Source organism: Globicephala melas, chromosome 8 (genome assembly GCF_963455315.2).
Source record: "Globicephala melas chromosome 8, mGloMel1.2, whole genome shotgun sequence".
Lineage (NCBI taxonomy): Eukaryota > Metazoa > Chordata > Mammalia > Artiodactyla > Delphinidae > Globicephala > Globicephala melas.
Genome location: NC_083321.1, coordinates 977,489 through 999,125, shown reverse-complemented (window position 1 = coordinate 999,125; position 21,637 = coordinate 977,489). Strand labels below are relative to the sequence as shown.

Below are 21,637 nucleotides of genomic sequence, written 5' to 3'. Positions count from 1 at the left end.
CCTGGTGCCCGAGGGGCCCCCGCTTCTGCCCCCTCCTCCAGTGGCTCTAGGACTGAGCTTGCTGGGCCAGAGTGTCCAGTATGGGGGGAGGGTGTTGGGAAGGGCTGACCCCTCGGGGAGGCCTGGGGACGGGGCCAAGGGATGGGCTGGGGTCCCGGAGTGGGCTCCCCAGGCCCAGGGCTCCCTGAAGGAAGGCAGGGGAGATGGGCTTGGCCCAGGGCAGGCACCCAACAGTCTCCAGGGACGTGGGTTTGGGCCCAGGGCTAAAACGGGGATGGGGCCCTGCAGAAGGACCGTGTCCGCCCTGCTTACTGCTGGGCCTGGGACCTAGAGCAGGGCACGTTCGCCGACAGACAGAATGGTATCCCTTAGGGTGGGACTCTGCCTGGCCAGGAGCAAAGAGGGACCGTGGCGCTGGGCGGGGTGGGTGCAGGCACGGCTGTCCCCTGGGCGGCACACCAGGCCCCTTGCTTGCCTCCCTGAACAAGCTCTGTCCTTCCCCAGCCTCGGTTTCCCCCTCTGAGCACTGCTCTGCTCCGACGTGGAGGCCTTAAAGGCACCGGCCCCCGGGCCAGCCTGGCTCCCAGGGCCAGGGTGTCGGGGCTCCTCCAGCCCCAACCCACCAATAGGGCAGTGAGGCACACGCTGGGGGGAGAAAAGGGGGGCAGGTGAAACACAGACGATGGAATGAGGATGGCAGGGGCGGGTGGACAGTGGGGCAGGTCTGGCCTCTAGGACCCTACACAGAAGCACAGACGGCTGGCCACAGGGGGCTCTGAGAGGTGGGGCTGGGCTGGACCCTGTGCTCCCCAGACCCCACACCCCGACACAGGCCTCGTGGTGAGCTGCCAGCTCCCGCTGAGCGCACGCGCGCCGCTCGCCCTCCCTAACAGCTCATGCACGTGCCCCCGGGGCTCACCCGCACCCACAGGGCTGCAGCCACTCCCCGCCAGGTGCCGAGCGGCACAGACCCTCAGGCTCCCGGGCCCCTGGCACCTGCAGGCCTGGGCAGCCCCATTCCTGTGTGGCCCCCTCTAGGCCCAGCTGGGGAGCCCCTGCTTTGACTGGACCTCAGGGCCCCTGTGTCCTGCCCGCCACGGGGAGGGTGGGTGGCGGACAGCCCCTCACATGCCAGCCAGTGTGGGCACCAGGCCCACAGCCCTGGAGAGTGCTACGTGGGGGACCCCTTGAGGGCGGCAGGGCTCCCGGCAGCACCTTGGTCACTGCTCTGCCGGAGCCTGCTCTCGCTGGCCTGGGGCCGGGCTGCCCCTGTGTCCAGCCGTTCGGCTGGGTGCTGGGCCTGCGGGGCCTGTCCAGGGCCGGGAGGTGGCCGCTGGACACATGGGTGGGCACAGGGTGCCTCCTCGGGGCCAGTCTGGCTCTCGCAGAGGACCTGCCCGCAGCCCCTCCCTGCCCCAGCGGCGGGGCTGGACACCTTACCTGCCAGCGTCAGAGGCTACTCTCGTAGCTGGTGGCCACCTTCTGGCCCTTAAGCCCAGCACCCCAGCTTAGTCCCGGAGCTGGCGGGGGGGGGTCTACAGTGGACAAGAGGCGCCTTTCAGTGTGGCGTGCTGGGCCTACCCCCCTGGTGTGCAGAGACGGCCGGCCACTGTGCCGGGAGGGCCCTGCTCCCGGGGGTGCACGCGGAGGGGCCACACCCCATCGCCAGCCCTCAGGGCGGCCCGAGCTGAGCCCCCCCCTCACCTGACAAGTGCTGGGCAGAAGGCTGCTCATGTGTGCTCAGCAGCTGGGTCTGAATGGTCTCCACGACCCTCTTGAAGCGGCGGCTCGGGCCTGGGCGGGGGTGGGGGGGTGGGTGAGGCGGGGGCAGGGCTGGCCCGGAGCCCCGCCCCCGGGAGCCCCGCCCTCGGCCTCCGCCAGCCGCTCACCTGACAGGAGCGTGAACGTGACGGAGTAGACGCCGTTCTCCTTCTGCGCCGCCCCGCCCTCGGTGTAGGTGATGTCCACCTGGAACTTGACGGGCTTCTGGAACACCGCCGGGCCCCCCGTCGCCTTGTGCTCGGCCCGGAAGCTCGTCTGGGAGATGACGCTGTGGCTGAGGCTGGGGATCTGCGGGCAGGGGGTGGCGTGAGCGAGGAACCCCCAGAGGGCAGGGAGCCGGCCGCCGCCCGAGGCCCCAGCAGCACTGGCTCCCCAGGAGCCTCAGCGAGACGGAGCTGCGCACGGGTCGCAGATGGATCGCGACACGGCAGCAGAGAGCAGGGCTCTGAGGGGCGGGCGGGGAGGCCCCGCAAGCGGCAGCGAAGCCTGGGGCTAGAGCCCATGCCCCGAATTGAGACAGAGCCCCTGGGGTTAAGGCCCCTGGCACCGCTGACAACAGCGCCCGCCGCTCTGCTGGCTCCGGGGTCCGCGGCCCTGGGCGCAGGCGAGGGGCCTCTGCGTGACTGGGCTGCGCAGCGGCCAGGGAAATGTCCAGCGAAACAAACCCAGGAGGCGGCCTCGCCTCAGGGACCGGCCAGGACAGGCTCTGTTGCTTGGGGGAGCACGGTGCTGGCTCGCCGGTTAGAAGCGGCCGAGTTCACATCACGGGGGGAATCTTGGTGTCCCAGGAGAGGCCTGGGGGGCTCCAGGGAAGGCCCAGACCCGGGGCCCGGAGGAGAAGAGGCTGCAGTGGCGGGGCTGGGGGGATTCAGCAGGGCCAGGGTGCCCACACCCGGCACAAGGCCGAAGTCCCCACCTGGTGCTGAGCTCTCCCGTTCCTGGAGACCTCTGGGAGGAGTGCCAAGCTGGCCCCCAAGCCCTAAGGGAAACTTCGCTGCGCCCAGGGAGGCAGGGTGGCCAAGTGTGTGGGAGGGGCTGAGGCGGCCACCCCAGCAGGCCCCGCCCATACCACGGCAGGGTCCCGGGCTTAGGCTGTGGGGATGCCGAGGGACCCCTAACCTGTGATCCCGGGGGGCCCGGCACAAGGCAGGCCCCACGCAGGGCAGGGCGGGTGAGGCCTCCTGACACGAGTGACTGTGGAAGACACTCTTCAGGGCTTTCTGCCCCACGCGCCCAAAGATCCCAGCAAAGACGGATGGAAACCCACCCAAGGCCCAAGCACAGCCCACCTCAAAAGCCTCCAGTGGGAGGCGAGGGGCTGCAGGAGGCCGGCAGCACGTGGGAGTGGGCAGGGGCACACAGGACACGGAGCCAGCCCTCCAGGACTGTTCTTGAGGCCGTAGGCGCATCCACCAGACCCAGCAGAGGCCCCCCACCCCGTGTCGAGGCCTCAAGTTCCCTCCTCAGAGCTGCCTCGCAGCCGCCCATGCTTCACCCCCGTCTCAGCGAGGTGCCCCCCCGAGGCCCGCCCCACCCCGGGCCTGTGCACAGCCCGCCTCCCGGCCACAGTGTGCCTGCTGCCCTGGCCCTGCCCAGGCGGGGCCCCAGGGGCAGCGGCCGCGCGGCGCAAGGCTCACCGACAGGAAGGCGTGGACGATGTCGGCTTTGATGGAGCTCAGCGGCTTGTCCTTGATGACCGCGAAGACCTGTTCCTCCTTCTCCAGGCTGATGAAGTTCCCAAACCAGGACCTTTTGGCGAGCCTGGGGGCGGGGCGGAGGGCTGGGCAGGTCAGGGTACGCCGGCCGAGCCCCGAGCCCCCCCTCTGGGCTGCGGGCCAGCTTGCTGTCCCAGCCAGACCCTGCCCTGGCCCCGACTCCCCGCCCTGACCCGCCCTCCTGACCCTGACCACCCTCTGCCCTGCCCTGACCCTCACCCGACAGCCCCGATGCTAATCGCAGAGCCCTCAGCCTCGCACCTCACCCCAACCACCCCTGCCTGCTCGGGCCTGGGCTGCGCCCACCGGAACCCCACCAGGAAAGAAAGGAGGGTGGGGGTAGGGTGTCCTGTCCTTGAGCCCACCTGACCCCCACCCTTGCTCCTCTCTGTTGAAGCCACCATGTTTCAGGGTAACTCGCTAAGCCGCAATCCTGCAGCTTCCTGGAGAAAAGTGCCCCGCCTGGGGCTAGGTGGGGGGCAGGCCAGGGACCCCTGCACAGGTATGTACAGGAGAGACGGGGGTGACATGGCGCAGAGGGCCGGGGCTGGGGGCCCCGGGTGCCACCTGCCCCTCCCCGTGGCGGACCACCCTCTGTCCTTGGGGACTGGTAGCCCCCTGGCCATCTGCAGCCCCGCTGCCCCAGCCCAGGTCACTCTGGAACCCAGTGGTCACTTCGACCCCTGGGGGCCCAGCCGCTGTACGGGGCAGGGCAGGGGCCAGCCCAGGGGTCCCGAGGCTGGCAGGGCCCTCCCGCACGAGACCCCTCATCTCACGGGCATCACGTGTACGCCTCTCTGCCCTCTACGCCATCATCCTCCGGTCTCGTCACTCTGCCCTGCTTCTGGGGCCCCCCTTCTCTGCGGCGGGGCCCTGCCCTACGGCGCACACCAGTGTGGGGGAGACCCCTTGCAGGCCCCACCATCCTGCCTCCGGGGTTCAGCCTGTGCGGGCCCCTCCCTCGTGTGGACGAGGCCCGGGACTTGCTCCTGACCAGGAGAACGGGGAGTGGGGGAAGGTGACTGGGGTCGCGTGCGACCTCAGTCTCTAAAAGGCTGGACTTCCGTCTGGCGAGCGGGTCTCCACCTCTTTTTGACGACGGACGTGGCGGGGACGGACGGATGTGACAGCGAGGCCCACGTGGCCAGGAGCCTGAATTCTGCCCGTGACCCCACGAGCTCGGTGGAGGATTCTGCCCCAGCTGGGCCTTGAGACGAGCACCGCTGGCCAACACCCTGAAGCAGGGCCCGGCCGGGCCGTGCACAGGGCCTGACCCCAAGCCACGTGCCTTTGGGAGCGACTGCTGACTGTTGCTCTCACCCAGGCAGCTGTAGTGCGGAGACGGCGAGGGCCCCGCTGGCAGACGCGCCCAGCTTAGGCTGGGCCGGGGCCAGGGCCGGCCCGGTGTCTTGCCCCGGCGGCGCTGGCAGCGTGAGCCGCGGGGTCTAAGGCGCGGCTGCTGTTTCCTGCCGTGCACCTTCCCTTTTCCTGCCCGTTTCCAGAGCCGGCTCTCCAGCCCGTGGCGATGTGGCGGCAGCAGGCAGCTTGCCGACAGAGGCCGTCCGCTCCTGCGGCTGGAGCCGGCCCCAGAGACCTGACGGAGGCAGAGCCGCGGGGACACACATCCTTCCCGACGCCACGCCGTACTTGGTGGCCACCTTCGCCTCCTTCCCCACATCCTGCCGTCTCTGTGGCTGCTGGCGTGCTCAGAGCTCTGGGGTGCAGGCCACCCACGCTGCTCACCCCAGCACCGCACTGGGGCCTGAGCCCAGGACGTGGGCCAGGAGGCGGCTCTGAAGCCCGCGGCGAGCGCTTCTGCCCCTCCTCCCTCGATGAAGAGACAGAGCAACAGAAAGTCTCCGTGTTGTACTTTGGTGTCTGGTTCGCAAGCAGCCTGGATGAGCCGGGAAGGCCTGTGACAGTTAATAAGTCTGGGCGTCAACTGGGCCCATTTGGTAAAGGTTGGGTGTGCTTCTTGAGAGCAACTTTGAGACGTGGTGACGAGCAGACTCTGGACGTGGCGGGCCTTGGAAGGTCCCGAGAGCAAAGGCTGAGGCTCCTGGAGGGGAAGGGATTCTCAGCACTGAGACGGAGAAGCCGCCCTGATTCCCGCCTGCGAAGCCTACAGTCCCCAGGCTCGCCAGCCCCACGGGCCGGTTCTGGAACACGCGGACGCACACGCTCCACTGACACGAGGCTGCTGGCCGCTGGTGGAGGGGACGTCTCAGGGCGGGCAAACACGTCCTTGGGAGGAGTGGGTGCTGGGGGTGCAGCGGCCCCCCAGGGCCACCCATCTGCTCCTTCCCGTCAGCCACGTGCACCGGGTGGCGACGCTGGCCAGGGCCCTCAGGAGGGGGACGAGGCCTCCAGGACTCGAGAACGGGCAGGGGAGGCTGCAGGCCACCTGCACGGTGGTGTCAGCTGCTCTGGGTGGCTTTGTTTTTTGAGTTTTCTGATAAATCTTACAATTCTGTTACAAACGTGGTTGCAAGAGCTTCTGATGACAACAGGAAACCGTGACCGAAGGGAGACAAAACGGTGGGATCACGGAGATCTCGAAACCCCACACTTCAGGCTGGCTGCCCTTCAGCTGCACCCCCGCCCGCTCCTGCTGTGTCCACAGGCCCCATGCGGGGTCACGGCGACAGGGTAACGGCAGCTTCTCCTGCCGGGCCGAAGGCTGCCGGTGAGGTCACGACAGGGCGCTGCCCTGTGTCCACTCCGCACTTCACGTTCACATGAGGTGGTGGGGAGCGAAGGCTGGCGCCTCTCTGGGGTCTTCACCCCAGACACACGGGACTCCCGTCCAGACACCTGGCTGGGCTGCAGCACTGCCCCGCTGTCGCCTCAAGGCCCTGCTTCCTGCCCTTGCAGGACAGTGAGCCGGGGGCTCGATGTGTCCTGACCTTGGCCAAGGCCACCCTGCCCTGGACACGGTTCCCGCCGGCCGCCCCTCCTCACCTCCTCCCTGAGACCCTCCATCCCTACGAGCTGCCAGGTGTCCGGCCACACTCCGGGCTGGGCTCACCCTGGGAAGCCCCGGTCAGCACTGCCCAGCGCCCCTCCCTGGTGGAGGCCCCCCCCCGCAGGCACCGCACCCCTGGTCACCAAGGGCTGGGGGCCGACACGCTCCCCCATGTGGAGGCCGGGGCTCTCAGCAGGTGTGGACAGTCACCCTGAGGCATGGCTGTGCTCTCCCCTGCCACCCCCAGTCCCAGGCACCCCCAGGCTGTGGCTTCTGAGCACATCTGGGAAGAGCAGCTCCCTCACCGCCCAGGCCCTGACCCCTGGCCTGACATTCGAGGTGGAGACACAGAGACCCCAGCGCTGAGGGGCCCCAAAGCCCTCAGTGGATCCCCCGGCCTGACACATGGGAGGGTCCGTCACAGACCCCCATGCACTAAGAAGGCGGCGACAGGTCACACTTGACCTCGGGCAGGGCCACTTACTCTGGGGACGACTCCGGGGTCAGGTTGGACATCTCCTCGGGCGTCGGAACTGCACATGGGAAGGACAGGGAGAGTGTGGTGACCCCTCCACCCTTGCCCCACCAGGGCGCCTGCGCCGCGGGTGGGGTCTCGGGAGCCACGGCACTGTCTCCAGGGCCCACAGGCACAGGTCAGCTCCCGGCTCCTGCCTGCCGCGGCCGCAGGAGCCTCGGGTCACAGGGAGCTGTCCTGCCTTCTGGTGCTGAAACCGGGCCTCACCGCCTCTGGCCTCCAACCAGCCCTGCTGTCCCGGGATAGATGGTACCGCCCGTCGACCGCGCTGGCTGGCTGGTGGGGCCTGGTGGCCTGGAGGTACCAGTTGACCCTCGAAACCCAGCACACAGGGGCAGGCTGCCTACCACTGCCCCAGCCCCGTGGGCTTCCTCACCACACCCACCCATGCCCGCCCACTGGCCCGCTCTCCTCTGTGGGGCTCAGGCAGCCCGGCCTGAACAGGCCCCTGGGCCAAGGGGTAACAATGGAGGCAAGAGGAGTCCCAAGGCTGCACCCGCCGGGCAGGCATCCCTGCACTGCGGGGTCCTTGACACAGTGGGCAGGCCTGGGGACACGTGGACACTGGGGGTACCTCTCGCCAGCGCCTTCAGGAGGGGGAGGGGAAGACCCTCTGAAGCCGGCCCCTGCCTGCCCCGCTCGCCAGGACGGGCAGTGCTCCTCGGGGCCCCCGCCACCAGCCCCCCCAAGCCCCGCCCACCCCGCGTGTCCCGCCACACTCACCTTGCAGTTTCCGGCGGTGGAAGCGGGGTGACCCCAGGAAGCTGTTCTTGATGGAGTTGAGCCGTGTCCTCCAGGGCACCCCTCCCACGCTGGGGCTGGACGGTGGCGTGGGGTTGGGCGTGCCGGCCGGGCTCTCCTTGGGCGTGTGCACAGGCGTCCCCTTGGGGGTAGGGAGGGGACTGCCCCTCGGAGAGGGGTGAGGGGTCACCTGTATGGTGGGGACAGATTTGGTGTTGGCTTCAGTCCCGGCGGGTGGGAGCCGGGCAGGGGCCGGCAGGGTGGGTGAGCCCGGGGTCAGGGCCAGCTGGGGGCTGAGGCCTCCCGCAACAAGGGGCCGGGCCTGGGTGCCCGCCGGGAGCGGGTTGGACTTGGTGCCCTGCAGCGGCTTGTCGGTCAGCTTGGCCTTGCTCGGCAAGGTCTGGGTCTTGGGGTTGGGGTTGGGCCGCGGGGCGGCCTGTGGAGGGAGGACGTGTCCGGGCCGCGCGGCGCTCCGGCCAGCTTCGGGCTCCACGGAGGTGGCCGGGGGGCAGGCCACAAAGGGGAGCTCGGGGGGCGGGGGCGGCAAGACAAACTTTCTAACAGGCTACAGGGCAGCGCCGAGGGCGGGAGGGAGAGCGCACGGGCCCCCAAGAGCCAAGCGGCCCCAGCGCGTGCCCCGCCCGCCCCGCATGCACACACAGCACCCGGGGACCCCAAGGCAGGACCAGCGGGGGCAGGCAGGCGGGGGGGGGGGAGCGTTCGCCACAAAAGAAAAGAACACACGAGAAAACAAACAAAACAAAACAAAAAACGTGCAGTTAGCGAAGGCAGCCGGAGCCCACAGAGCAGCAGCTGCCACCACGCGGGCGGCCCCAGCAGCAGGCGGGGTTGGGGGCCCACCGAGCCGCCCCCCACCCGGGGGCACGCTGGCGGCGGAGCTGGGGCGGGTTCACTTACCCGGGGGCTGCTGAGTGGGCTGGTGGAGAGGCCTGAGGAAGCGCCGCTGATGGACCTAGACCTGGGGACACAGGTGCAGAGGGCGGCTCAGACCAGCAAGGGGCCTCCGGCTCTCGGCTCCTCTCTCCCCTCAGGTGGACCCTCCAGGAGGCCTGGAGCCCTGGTTGAGAGCCCCGAGGCTGCCCCAGTCTGCGGCACACCTGGTCGTGCCTGGGGCTGTCCTGCTGTCCCCACCCCGCCTCTCACCAGGCCCAGGAGAGCCCACCGCCCCTTGGGGGCCCCATCAGAGCCCCAGTGGTGCAGCTGGAGACCGTGGGACTCCTTTTCCCCCACGCAGAAGGTGTCCTGTGTCCAAGGCCCGAGGCCCCAGGTCCAGGATGGCACGGAGGAGCCCTCGGCAAGGATCTCTCGGGGCCCAGGGTGAGAGGACACAGGGCTTCCCGTGAGCCGATGCCAGCCCCGGTGCCCTGAGGCAGCCCAGCTGAACCCCGAGGCTGAGCTGTCACAGGCCCCGAGTCCTGCACTCCGCCCGGCGTCTCACACCCTGCCGTTTGGGCCACCAGCTGGCACCAGCCCAGCCCCTCCAGGCCCACGGCCCTCCCCTTGCTCACACCACAAACACCTGGGACGGGCGTCAGCAGGGACGCGGACTCGGTCCACCCCGGCCCCATCTGGCCTGCAGACCTGGCCTGGGCCTGGCCAGAGAGAGGCCACCGGCCCAGCGTGCCCAGCGGAGACACGCATGTAGCCGCCGCCCCCTCAGGGCAGGAACTGGACACCTCTCGGGGCAGGGCCAGGCCTGCGGGGCCTCGCTCCACCACCCCGCGTGGCCTCGGGGGAAAGGAAACGCCCGCTCACCCCTGGGCGCCGGCACCTGCCATCCTTAGAGCAAGGAAACCGGAGGGGTCGAGGCAGCCACGGGAGAGAAGAGGACAGAAAAGAGTGAAGGGCGTCCACACCGCCCACCCACCAGCCCGGCCACACTGCCCACACCGCAGCTGGCCCCTGGGCCTCGGGCCGGAGCTGAGCCCACGCTGGCCGGTCCCCCAGCACCTGTGGGCCGGGGCCCCATGGCGATGACCCTCCGACTCCCACCCCGCTAGCTGACACAGCCCGGAGCCGGGGGGCAGCGCTGACCCTCCTCTCAGCACCCCCGACCCAGCCTGCCCGAGTCCAGGACTGCACTCAGAGCCGGGCCCGAAGCTTCCCGATGCTGAGAACAGGGCCGGGGGGCTGGTCGGTGGCAGCTGGCACCCACCCCAGCGGCCACAAGCCAGCCGTGAGCTTGCCGCTCGGCACAAGGAGAGCGGAGCAGCAGCAGCGGGAGAGAGAAGGGAGCCGCGTGCACGCCCTCCTGTCTAACCAGGCGGTCCCTGGAAACTGAACTGAGGAAGGACGGCGCCAGCACGAGAGCAGCCAGGGCGCGGAGCAGAGCGGGCGAGGCGCAGGCAGGTGCGGGGGGAGGCAGAGGGGGCCCGGGGGCGAGCGAGGTCCCGCCACTGTCACCGCCGGGCAGGAGGCCCTGCAGGGGCGGGGCTGGGGCTCTGGAAGGCCAGACCCTGTGCTGAGACCCCTGGGACCGGCACACCTCCTGCCCCTTCCTAAGGAGCCTGCAGCCGCCTGGGGCTGCCACGTCTACTCTGGCCCTTGCGGGATATGGGCCAGCGTGGGCTGGGGGAGGGGAGCTTAACGAGGGCCACCGAGGCCCACTGACCACAGGGCAAGGGCCGGCCGGAAGGGACCTCACAGCCTGCAGCCCAGGGGCCCAGGGCAGGCAGAGTCTCTGGGTCTCCCGGCCCCTCTTGGGGCCGGCCATGGGCCTCGTCCCAGCAGCCCCGCTCCTCGTTCTGGGCCTCAGTCTAGCCTGACCCGGGCCCTTCCCCGGCTCGCTGGAAGGTTCCCTTGCCAAAGAGGAGAGGGCCAGATGCACCTCAGGCCCAGCCCTGCCACCAGGCCCGCCGCTGTCTTTGGGACTGGGGGGCGGGGGATGGGTGGGCAGGGTGTATACCTGTCTTCTTTGCTGAATTGGGGGTGGGCTTCAGCGATATCCAGGCTTTTACTGAACATTGCTTTACTACAGCGGGAACAAAGCGAGAAAAGAGAGTTACTGACGCAGCCCCAGCAGGCGGTCCAGGAGGCCAGACCTCCACACGGCTCCGAGCTGGGCACCACCCACCTGGCCCCAGGCCAGGGCGCACAGACGTGAGGGGCGGGGTCAGGCAGGAGAGCACCAGGGCCACAGCACACCCGGCCCGGGTGACGTGCCTGGCAGGGTGGCCTGGCCGGGCCTTGGAGGATGCCTAGCACTGCCGCCAGCCCCGGGACCCCTCCAGCCCCAGCGGGTGTGGCCTGTTGTGGTAACAAGTGGCCAAGCCAGAGAGGAGGCAGAGCCTGAGAAGCAGCAGCGGGTGGGGAAAGCGCCAGGGCAAGGACGGCTCGCAGCTGAGCCCACCCCACCCCTCCCCGGGCACCCCCGGCCCCCGAGGCGCCCAGGCCGGGAAGGCAAAGCAGAAGCCGCGACGGGGGGCCTCCCACGCCCAGCCCCTGCCCCTGTGCCTGCGCCTGCCCAGGCGGCTGCGGTGTGCGGGGTGTGGGTGGCTGGTGCCGGGAGCGCTGGCGAGCCTTCAAGCTGCCCTGCAGGTGTTGGACCGGAAGCCAGGACAAGGCTCGGGAAAGGTGGGCTGGGGAGAGGTGACCTCTCGCCCGGGCCGCTGGAGGGAGAGGTGCACCCCCAGCGAGCGGGACACAAGGCACGATCAGGGCAGGACCACGGCCAGCAGAGACCTTCCCGCTGCTCGTCCCCCCACCCAGTGCACGAGCCCGCGGCGGGTGGGCCACGCGGCCTGGAGGCCTGGAAGGAAGCCCCGGAGGCCAGGAGCCCAGGTCAGAGGCCGAGCCAGCCTGCTTCCCCGGGGAGGGCCTGGCACCACCACGGGGCTGTGGCCTGTGAGCTGGGCAGCCAGTTGAATCCTGACGGTGGGGCCCAGTAGCCCTGCGGGTCCTCGGAGGCCTGGCCCAAGGGGCCGTCCCCAGATGGCTGAAGCCCCTGCCTGGGCAGGAAAGCTTGGTCTCGCCCAGCCAGCCCCGAGTCGGCAGAGGCTCTGCAGGACCTGGGTGCCCTTCCTTCCTCCAGGGGGCACTCTGTTTGCACAGCCCAGACCTGCTCCTCACCCACCGCCCTGCCCCCGAATTCCACGTCCCTGGGCCCTGCACTGCCACAGGTGACCCAGACGTGGGCTCAGCGTCCATCATGGATATGCCTGCTGGGCTGCAGCTCTGAGCACAGCTTCATCTCTGAGCAGCCGGCTCAGCCCCCTGAAGTCCAGCTCAGCTAAGCTCAGCTTAGATCTCAGTTTAATTCACTCCAGCCCAGCCCAGCCCGGTCCGGTCCAGGATGGCCTGACCCAGCCCAGTTTAACCCAGGCCAACAAAGCAAAGCCCTGCCCAGCTCAGCCCAGCCCAGCCCAGTGTACTCCAGTCCAGCTCAGCTCAGCCAGTCCAGCCCAGCTCAGTCCAGCCCAGCCCAGCCCAGAGTTCAGCCCAGATCAACCTACTTCAGCTCAGTCCAGCCCAGCCCAGATCTGCCCTGCCCAGGGCAGTCTAGCCCAGCTCAGCTCAGTGCAGCCAGTGCAGCCCATGCAGCCCAGCCCCGGGGCCGGGGGCGCAGAGAAGAGCCAGGCCAGGCCCAGCACAGCCCGTGAGGGGCCCCGTCGCTGACTGGGCCGGGGCACCAGGAGGCAGAGCGCTGGGCCCTCCCAGAAGGCACGCACCTCTGGCCGTGCTGGGCCATCTCGATGGCCCGCCGCGCAGGCACCGGGGAGCCGCCATCCGTCACGCTCAGCACCTCCATGGACTTGCGCTCAGGCCGCCGCTTGCCGTGCCGGTTCAGCATTGGGGAGTCCACGCGCTTCCGGGGAGGGTCTGCGTGCAGATGGGGGTCAGGGCCGGGCAGCCTGGAGGGGGCAGCGTGGGCCGGGCCACCCGGGGACCTCATACCTATCTCGTTCCTGGGCGGCAGGTCCTCGTCCTCGTGGCTCGGATACCTTTCTTTCCGGTCCAGGAGGAGGAAGTAAATCATCTTCTCCTGGTTCTCCCTGCAGCGGGCGAGAGGCGCCAGGAAGGGTGGATGGGGGTTCCTGGGGGGCGGTGTTCCCACCCACAGACTCCACCAGGCCCCGCCCCGGCGCGGCTCCCAGACGCACTCCTCGGACAGCAGGTCCTGCAGCAGCTTGTTCCGGTCCCGGAAGCAGCCCAGCGAGTGCATGCTGTCCAGCACGTCGGGGTCGATGTCCTCCAGGCTGGGCAGCGAGCGGATCTGCACCTTGCGGGGGATGGGCTGCTCCGGCTCGGGCTCGTTCTTGCCTCCTCTGTGGGTGACAGGGCACCGCCACCACCAGTCACTCACCTCTGGCCCAGCCCGAGGCTCCTCCGCCCCCCCCCTTCCTGGGGCCCCGAATCCTGCTGCCTTCCCTGTGCCCAGCCCCTGCACACTCCTGCATCCTGCACGTGCCCAGCGCAGGCCGGCCCAGAGGCCCCCAAGAGCTGGCCGGGTGGCCCGAGGCTGGAGGCAAGCCTGCGCTGGGCCCCCTGCCCCCCCCGCCCCCCCCCCCGCCCCCCGCCTTCCCTAGCAGGCCCTCCAGGCCACAGCGCAGGCAAAGCAGGCGAGGAGGGGAGGAAAAGCTACTTACATATACCAAATGTGTTTCTGAATGTGCTCTAGCTACAAGGAAAGAGAAACAGGGAGTTAGTACGAGGAAGGGGCAGAGGCCACGTTAGGAGGCCGTGAAGGAGCAAGGAGGTGGGGGCCTGAGAGTGGAGAGAGCAGGAGCATGGGGGAGGGGAGGAGGGAGGGAGGAGGACCCGGGGGTAGGGAGAGCCTGGAGGCGGGGGAGGGGTGGGGGGACCATGGAGAGTGGGGGGAGCACGGGGCTCCAGGCCAGCACCCCTGACCCTGCCTATGTCAAGTGGAAGAGAAAACGCCACCCTAGAGAAAGCAGAGAGCTGGGGAGAGTGGGGGCTGCAGGCACGGCAGAGGGAGTGGGTGGGGGGTGGGAAGCAGGAGCCCCCGGGGCTCAGGGCGGGAGGCCTGAGGGAGGACAGCAGGGGGAAGCAGCCAGGGCTCAGCCCACCCGTGCGGGAGGCGCTGGGTGCAGGTGTCAGCAGGAGGCTGGGGCTACCCCGCCCTCCACCCTGACTAGGGGGGCTTGCTTGGGGAGGGCGGCCTCTTGCGCAGTCCTGCCGCCCCTTCCCCGAGGGACCTGACATCCTGGCACGAACCGAGCCCAGAGGAGGCCAGAGACGGCTGGCTGGGGCTTCCCTCAGACCCCGGCCACCCCCTGGCCACTGGCGTCGGTCATGAGGAACTATTCGCGCGTACAGGGCAGGCCCCGGACGGCCGGAGTGGCTCCGCGCTCCTGGACCGCGCTCGCGCGCGGACGGCCCTGCGCACGTTCACGCCGGGCGCACGCCCGCGGCCCCCGCCCCGCGCCCGTGCGCCCAGGTGCGAGCTCTGGGGGAGGAGGGACGCACCGTGAGGCGCCGCGTGGCGTCCACCTCGATCATGCCGCGCAGCAGGCTCTGGCAGTCGGGCGGGATGAAGTGCGGCATGTGGAACACGCCCCGCTTCACCTTCTCCAGCAGCTGCCGCAGGTTGTCGTCGTCGAAGGGCAGCGCCCCCTGCCGGCGGGACCGGGTCACCGCGGGGGCGGACCGACGGCGGGCCGGGATGGGGGCGGGGCGGGGGCGGGGGCGAGGGCGGGGAGAGCCTCACCACAAGCAGGGCGAACAGAATCACGCCGCAGCTCCACACGTCTGCCTTGCGGCCATCGTACTTCTCCCCCTGTGGACAGCACTGGGGTTGGTGCGGGCGCAGGGCCGGGGTCTTTCCGGGGATCGAGAGGCCCAAGGGGAGCATCTGGGAGGAGCTGGCCCCGTGGGCGGCGCCAAGGACAGGAGGCCAGGCCCCGGCCTGGGGGTCCACGATCTCCGGGGCAGGGAGGCCCCCTAGGCGGGACAGGGACCAGGATGGGGGCGCGTGGTGGGTTGGCTACTTACCCGGATCACCTCCGGGCAGGCATAGTGGGGGGACCTGGAGGCAAAGGCAGCAGTCAGGGCAGGAGACTCAGTACCCACCGCGCACCCAGCCGTCCCGCCCCCTGCGCTTCTGGACCGGCCCCAGGACCGCAGCAGGTGGAGACGGAGGGAGGGGCCCTCCCCTCCCCGCTCCGCCCCCACCGCAAACTCTGCCTGGGACGGATGCCCCACTGTGGGACCCTCAGGCCCACCAGGAGGCCCCAGGGCTTCGGTGCTGATTCCCTCACAACCTAATCTCCCTGCCTGCTCCTGGGGGAGGCCCAGGCCTGGGACCCAGGGGCCTACCTGCCCTGCCCAAGGAGACGGTCACCAGAGGCTGGACCGTGAGGCACCCCCATGAGAGTGCTTGCAGCCAGGAAGCTGGCACGCCAGCCTCACTCCCAAGCACGGCAGGGAGCTCCCAGGGCAAGACCGGCCTTTCCGAGCCTGGCCACAGAGCCGAGGGATGTAATGGGCCAGGCGGGTCGCCTGCAGCCCCTCACTGCACCGGGGAGACGGTGCCAGGAGCAGAGCCGGGGCCCTGCCTCCAGCCCAGGCTGTGGGGTGCTGGGGGGCCCTGGGGCTGCGGGGCCACCTGGCTGGGCAGCCGCGGGGCCAGGCTGTGGGCGGGGCAGCAGCCCCTGGCCTATGGAGAAGCGGCAGCCGGTCCGGGGCGCAGCTCACCCGCAGCTCGTCTCCAGCAGGCTGTCGCCAACCTGCAGCGACGCCATCCCGAAGTCCGCGATCCGGATGTTATTCTTCTCGTCCAGCAGAAGGTTTTCTGGTTTCAGATCCCTGTGGCTGGGAAGGAAGGCGGGATTGAGGCTGACAGGGGTGGGAGCTGCCGCCCCTCCCGAAACCCCGCCCTCACAACATGAGGCCAATGGCAGCGCTGCCTGGTGATGTCACCAGCAGCCAATCGGAAGTCTCCTACGGGGCAGACGGCTTCAAGGTGGCAGGATAGAAGGACAGGGACTCTGCCAGCAAGGGGCAAGTTCTGCTTTGCTCCCTGAGGTCGCGTTCCCCTTCGCTGCTCCCACCACCACACCTACTCTGGGCCGAGGCCAACCTGGAGCCCCCAGACCGAGGGTGCCCTGACCCCAGGACCCCTGAAAAAACCAAGGAGACTTGGGTGGGCACCTGGCAGAAAGCTTTCTGATGCCCCTGGGCTGGGGGGCCAGTAGAGGATACACTGCCTGATCCAGGGGGAACGGGGGGAGTGCAAGAGTGGGGGGAGGCACACCTGCAGGGACGGGGGCTAGCTGGTGGGGGACAGGGCACCTGGAGGGGCGGGGGACGCACCATATGGAGTGACTGTGGCAGAAGTCTAGCGCAGAGATGATCTGCCGGAAGAACTTTCTAGCCTCTTTGGGGGTCAGCCTCCCCTTCTTGACAAGGTAGTCGAAGAGCTCCCCACCAGACACGTGTTCTAGCACCAGGTATCTGCGGGGGACGGGTGGGCGTCGGGTGGGCGCACCCAGCCAGGGCACCGCGGCCCAGAGGCGGTGGGCCACCACCCCATCCCGGCGCCATCCTCCACCACGTCCCGGCACTGGGCACCCTCAGCGAGTGGGGTCCCCGCCCGCCTCCAGGGAAGCAGGTCCAGAGGAGCAGGGCCACACTGGGCCCCAAGGCGAGAGGGGCACTGCAGTTGCTGACCTTCTTGCGAGCCTGAGGCTTGGCCCTTCCAGGCCCTCCCTGGCCACCCCGGGCTGGGCTCCCAGAGGAGCGGGGGGACACACAGACACTCAGGCCCTCAGGGAGCCCTGGCCAGCAGGGCAGACCACAAAAAGGCATGGGTGGGGGACAGGGCACAGCTGGTCTCGGAAGATAGGGGGCGGGTGTGGGACGAGGGACTGGGTGGGTGTGGCCGGGAGGCAGGTGGTGAACGCCCCCAGCTTGGCTCACGGCTGGGGTGATGCCGGAGGGTAGGGGTGAGCTGCTGGAGGCGTGGGCTTCCCATGGCGCCCCAGGTTCCATGGGGACCCCACGCCCCTCTGCGGTGAGCAGTGGGCTGTGTCCAAGCTGAGCCTCCCTGGAGTGGAATCTGAGGGGCTGGTTTCTAGGGGTGGGCGGGGGGGTGGTCCAAGACACGTGGACATGGATGCCTGCGGGCCTCAGGGGAGCTGGGCCTGGAGGGCTGAGCACAGGCCCCGAGGAGCCCCTGGTGGGAGCCAGGGAGGGGTGGTTCTGGTGGGCTGCGGTGGCTTGGGGAGGGGAGGTGGGTGACAGGGGACGTGCGGGACCAGGGCTGGTGAGGATGAGGGTGTGGGCCTCGGGGGGCTGTATCAGGAGCTGGTCTTGCAGGAATGGAGGGGCTGGAGCGGGCGGGGGGGGCAGCCTGTCTGCAGAGAGGAGGGGTTGGGGGGAGGAAACGGCTGGAGACACAGGGTGGGGACACTGGGTGGGGTTCGAGCAGAGGCGGGGCCAGTCCCAGGGGACCTGCCCTGCTCCTGAGCGGGAAGCCACAGCACAGGCCCAGCGGTGCCCCAACCTCAGGTGCCCCAGAGGTGCCCTGCCCGCTCCCCTGCCTCCAGGCTCCCTGGGCCGCCTTGGGACCCCCGGGAGGGCTGGGCCCACCAGCACCAAGGCCGGCCGCTGTCCACCATGCTCCCGGCATCCTGTCACCCCGCCTCTGCTCAGCTGCGCCCCCGCCTGGCCTGCTGTCTGGGCCCCTCCCTGCTTCCTGCCCCTCCTGGGGGCCTCTCCCCCTGCCTGGCACCCCCACAAGTGTCTGAACAGAAGGAGGCAGTGTGACCGGTCTCCTGTGTGCAGAGGTGGGCAAGGCCTGCCCAGCACCCACCCATACCCCAAACTCACGGATGTCATCAAGACACTGCCAGGTGGGTCCCCACGTGGGCCTGTGGCCCTCACGGGGTCCCGATGGCGGCTTCAGCTCGGCAGTGTCGGGGGCCCAGGACCACCACCTGCTTCCCAGCCCCAATCCCGTGGTAACCGGGGCCCTGCTCATCCCAGGGCCCCCAGGGGGGGTGGCTCTTGTCACCCCATCTGCAGTTGAACACTCAGAGTTGGGCACTCATGCAGCGCTGGGTCCCCGGCTGGCACAGGAAGAGAGGGAGGCCCGAGAGCAGGCGCTGCTTGTCGGAGGGGCTGGGGCTGAACCCAGGCCCCCTGCTCCCCCAGGGCCACTTCCTGCCCCCACCTCCCCTGCCCGAGACAGCGCTGCAGCGGCTAAGGCCAGCCTGCATCAGGGGCCCAGTCAGGGCTGGGCTCGAGGCCTTGAGGGCCCCTGGGGCAGGGGGCCTGCAGGGACCGTGCCAGGCCAGCCCCCTGCCCGCACCCCCCCGCCCAGCTGCCCGTCCCCTCCCCGAGGGACGCGGCCCAGCAGGCAGGCCTTTCCTACGGCCACACACGGGGCAGCGGCAAAGCTGACTCCCCCGAGGGGACCCTGTGAGCGGCCACCCACATCCCCAGGGAAGCCCATGCGGGGAAACGTCTGCCAGCCTCAGTGGCCTCGCTGGTGACAGGCCAGCCACGCTCAGCATCCCAACAGCAGGCTGGGGGAGGGGCCTGGGTGGCGACAGTGCGGTCCGCCGGCCTGGGGTCCCCACCCACGTGAGGGAGCACACGGGGGCTCCAAGGGGCTTGGCACGGGGTCCGTGGGAGCCCCCAGCAGAGCGGCGGGGTCCTGAGGCTCGCTGGGGCCGGGAGAAAGGGCCTGAGGTGCTCCTGCCCCTCAACGCCCCCCTCCCCCGAGTCTGCTCCCCACAAGGCCCCATCCTCAAGCCAGTGGCTCTGCAAGTCCCCGCTGGCCAGCCCTGGACCTGGTCAAGGAGCAGTGACCGCCATGGCCTGTCCTGCAGACCCCCTCCCGGGACGGCCCCCCTCTGCCCCCCAGCTCTCCGGACCCAGCAATACCTACAAATATTTTTTGTTTTCATAGACGTCGTGCAGCTTGAGGACATGGGGGTGCTCGATCAGCTTCAGGATGGCAATCTCCCGCTCCACCTGCGGGGAAGGGGGCGCCGTCACGGCAGGCCGGGCTCATCCCCCAACCCGTGCGCCGCCCACCCACCCGTCCAGGCTGTGGGGTCACAGAGCCCCCGGGATGCTGGGCTCCTGGGGCAGGTCCAACCTCGCACTGGCATCTCTACCCCGTGGGCCGCCTCCCTGCCCTCCCCCAGCTGCGCTCGGTCCCTGCCAGGCCTCCGGGGGGGGCCCGGTTACACCCCCGGGTCCACTTCCACTGAGATAGCTCCTGTCTCCCCACTCAGATATCTTGTGGCATCTTGACCTTAGCGCCCCAAACTGACACGTAAGACCCGCCCCCAAGCCGGGCGCTGGCCAAGGCAGGATGGGAATCGGTCAAGCCACCACCAGCACCGCCCATACCCCATCCAAACGACCGCCACCTCCCCTTAAAACCAGCCCGTGGCGCATCCCCCAGGCTTCCCCAGCTGGGCCCACCCGGTCCCCCCGCCCCCACCGGCCAGAGGGGTCCTCACTGTGTCACTGGCCGGCGCCCACCACGGCCCACCTGCTTTCCTGCCCCCCCTCTGCCCCTCACCCCTGCCCGCTGAGAGGACAGCCACTCGGACAGATGAGCAGACAGACGGGGAACAGAGCCTGGGCAGCCCCTCCCCGCTGAGTGTCTGGTCCCACCCAGGAGTCCTCCAGTCACGTGAGGTCTGCTTCAGTCCCTAAGGGGACCGGACTCCACCAGGGCTGAGGGGATGCTGAGGTGGGGGGAGCGGGGAGGAGGAGGGGCTGTGAGGCCTCCTGGGACCCCACACTTCCTCTTCTCCCTCAGAGACAGGGGTCTCCTCCTGATTCTAACGGGGGAAACTGAGGCCAGCCAGCCCTCTCAACAGATGGGGCAGCAGGACCCAGCAGGAACCCCCTTCCCAGGCAGCTCGCCTGCAGCCTGGCTCCACCCCGCCCACTGGGCCTCCCCACCTCCCCTGGCCGCCCCCAAGCTCACCTTCATCAGTACAGACTCGCTGAGCTTCTCGCGGTTGACGATCTTGACAGCCACCTTCTGGCACGTGACACAGTGAATCCCCAGCTTCACGAGGCCTGGGGGCGAGGGGAGCCCTCAGACCCCGTCTGGCCACCGCCCAGGCCCGACCAGCAGGGCCCCTCCCGCACCCAAGCCCGGCCCCTCACTCAGCGCCGGGATCCTGTGCCCCTGCCCCCCAGCCTGTCTTGGGCCAACCCCAGGCCAACATCTGCCCTCCCGCGTTCCCTGGTCGCTGGCCAGAGGCTGTCCCCAGTGTGGTCACTCTGACCCACGCCACATACGGGCCGTCTGCCCCTCCAGCGACACCTGGAGTCCCTCCCCCGGACCTTAGCCGGAGCTCAGCCCCTCGGCAGGGGAGCCAGGGTGCCCTCAGGTCCCACAGGCCCCTCCCCCACCTGTCACCCTCCTCTTGGCCTTCGGACCCCTGGACAAGGTGCCCCCGAGCAGCTCCCTGCTCTCCCCAGGACACCAGCACAGGCCCAAGGCCCCTCCCCCGGCAGCTGCGGCCCCGCAGCCCGCCTCCCTGCATCTCCCGTTGGACAGGACACTGCCGATTCACCTCTGCTGTCGTCACCACGCTGCAGGGAGCCGCGGTCCTGGTCACTGCCCCCTGGCCTCCTGGCCTCCGCTGGACCTTCTGTGGCCTCAGACCGAGATGCCCTGCATTCTCCCCTCCCAAGCCCGGGCCCGACCTGGACGTTCCCCCAGGTGGCCTGTGTTCCCCGATGGGCACGGAGGTGACCACCACAGTTCGGGCCACCCCTGGCATTCGGGCGCCTGGATGCAGCGTAGGACGACCTGCTCCCCACGGCACTGCAGCCTGCGTTTTGAGGGATGTGGAGCGCGGTTTCATTCACACTTTGCCGACTCTGCTGCTGCTGCTTTAGTTACGACCTCGACACAGTCTCACGGTTCCAACCACTCGGGTTTGCACTTGCCCCTTTTTACGCTGCTGAAGGGCGGCTCTAACAATTTGCAAAGCCCTTTGTTTTGTACGGGAAATGAATTCTTTGCCATGTGCATCGAAAACACGTTCCCCTGAGGGGCACATCTCTTTATCAAGCCTTCGGGGCCACGAGCAGTCACACCCTCCCAGCAGTGTCGCGTCCTCCTCCTTCCTGCTCCCCGTGGGCAGTGAGCCCGCTGGCGGCCGGGAGATGACCTGTGCCCCCCAGACACGGGAGCAGCAGCAGGCAGGGCTGGACGAGGGGCGGGGGACCAGGCCCGGTGGAACCCCTGAGCCCTGAGCCTGGGGGCCCGGAGCTCCTCGGCTCAGGGAAGGACAGAGGTCCCGCAGGGGGGCCCGCTGAGCGCCGGCTCCCACCCGGGAAGGGCTGCGGGCTCCTGGGGGCTCTCCCCAGCTGCCTTTGATCCAGAGCCCGAGCCCTGGGATTGCAGGTCAGGAGCCGAGCACAGAGAACGGGCCCCGGGCAGCAGGAAGAGCGCCACCGGCATCTGTAATTCAGAGCCGTGGCCCAGGACTGCTCTCCACAGCCTCCAGGATGGGAACCGGGCCTGGCACTGACCCCTCCACCCCGACTCCAGGCAGGTCTGGGCCCAGACGCAGAAACGGAGGGGGAGCCGGCCTGAGTGAGAAGCAGGCTTCTGCCTGGCAAGGCCCCCAGACAAGGTGCACAGGCCTCGAGGAGCCGCAGCAACGGCGGCCAGGCCGCTCCCCGGGGGCACAAGTCCCTAATGCCCAGGACAGATGGCCCAGAAACGCCCCTCAGATGAGCCTCACACCCGTGCACACACACCCCTACACGCGTGTCCTCAGGGGTCAGGGGCACGTGGGGAATAAAGGGAAGTCAGCTTCAACTCAAAAGGGAGCTGGACAGGGACGCAGGCGACCCTCCGGAAGTGGAAAACTAAGTGGCCTCTAACACCACCCCCATCACTGACCACCACAGCAGCCAGCCTGCTGACAG

At 69.3% G+C, this 21,637-nt stretch overlaps 1 protein-coding gene across 17 annotated transcripts in view; it reads right to left on the bottom strand.

Moving 5' to 3' along the window:
• The window catches only part of BRSK2 (BR serine/threonine kinase 2), a 63,571-nt gene that overhangs the window by 3,093 nt on the left and 38,841 nt on the right, over positions 1 to 21,637 (bottom strand). For 4 of the 17 annotated variants that reach the window (XR_009564725.1, XR_009564726.1, XR_009564724.1 and 1 more), the window contains exons 2-21: positions 19,671 to 19,765; positions 18,612 to 18,697; positions 16,031 to 16,171; positions 15,413 to 15,529; positions 14,711 to 14,744; positions 14,427 to 14,495; positions 14,186 to 14,332; positions 13,345 to 13,376; positions 12,859 to 13,023; positions 12,653 to 12,750; positions 12,427 to 12,577; positions 10,665 to 10,730; positions 9,515 to 9,538; positions 8,657 to 8,717; positions 7,721 to 7,928; positions 6,947 to 6,995; positions 3,420 to 3,543; positions 1,890 to 2,070; positions 1,705 to 1,794; positions 1,441 to 1,535 (exon numbers count right to left, since the gene is read on the bottom strand). Coding sequence is in view for 12 of the 17 variants with exons in the window: in XM_060302749.1 (XP_060158732.1) it covers positions 1,450 to 1,535; positions 1,705 to 1,794; positions 1,890 to 2,070; positions 3,420 to 3,543; positions 6,947 to 6,995; positions 7,721 to 7,928; positions 8,657 to 8,717; positions 9,515 to 9,538; positions 10,665 to 10,730; positions 12,427 to 12,577; positions 12,653 to 12,750; positions 12,859 to 13,023; positions 13,345 to 13,376; positions 14,186 to 14,332; positions 14,427 to 14,495; positions 14,711 to 14,744; positions 15,413 to 15,529; positions 16,031 to 16,171; positions 18,612 to 18,697; positions 19,671 to 19,765 (2,024 nt within the window). In the remaining 5 variants the exon portion in view is untranslated. Of the gene's footprint in view, positions 1 to 1,440; positions 1,536 to 1,704; positions 1,795 to 1,889; positions 2,071 to 3,419; positions 3,544 to 6,946; positions 6,996 to 7,720; positions 7,929 to 8,656; positions 8,718 to 9,514; positions 9,539 to 10,664; positions 10,731 to 12,426; positions 12,578 to 12,652; positions 12,751 to 12,858; positions 13,024 to 13,344; positions 13,377 to 14,185; positions 14,333 to 14,426; positions 14,496 to 14,710; positions 14,745 to 15,412; positions 15,530 to 16,030; positions 16,172 to 18,607; positions 18,698 to 19,670; positions 19,772 to 21,637 lie in introns of those variants that run through there. The other 13 variants (XM_060302744.1, XM_060302746.1, XM_060302750.1 and 10 more) reach the window with 6 other exon arrangements.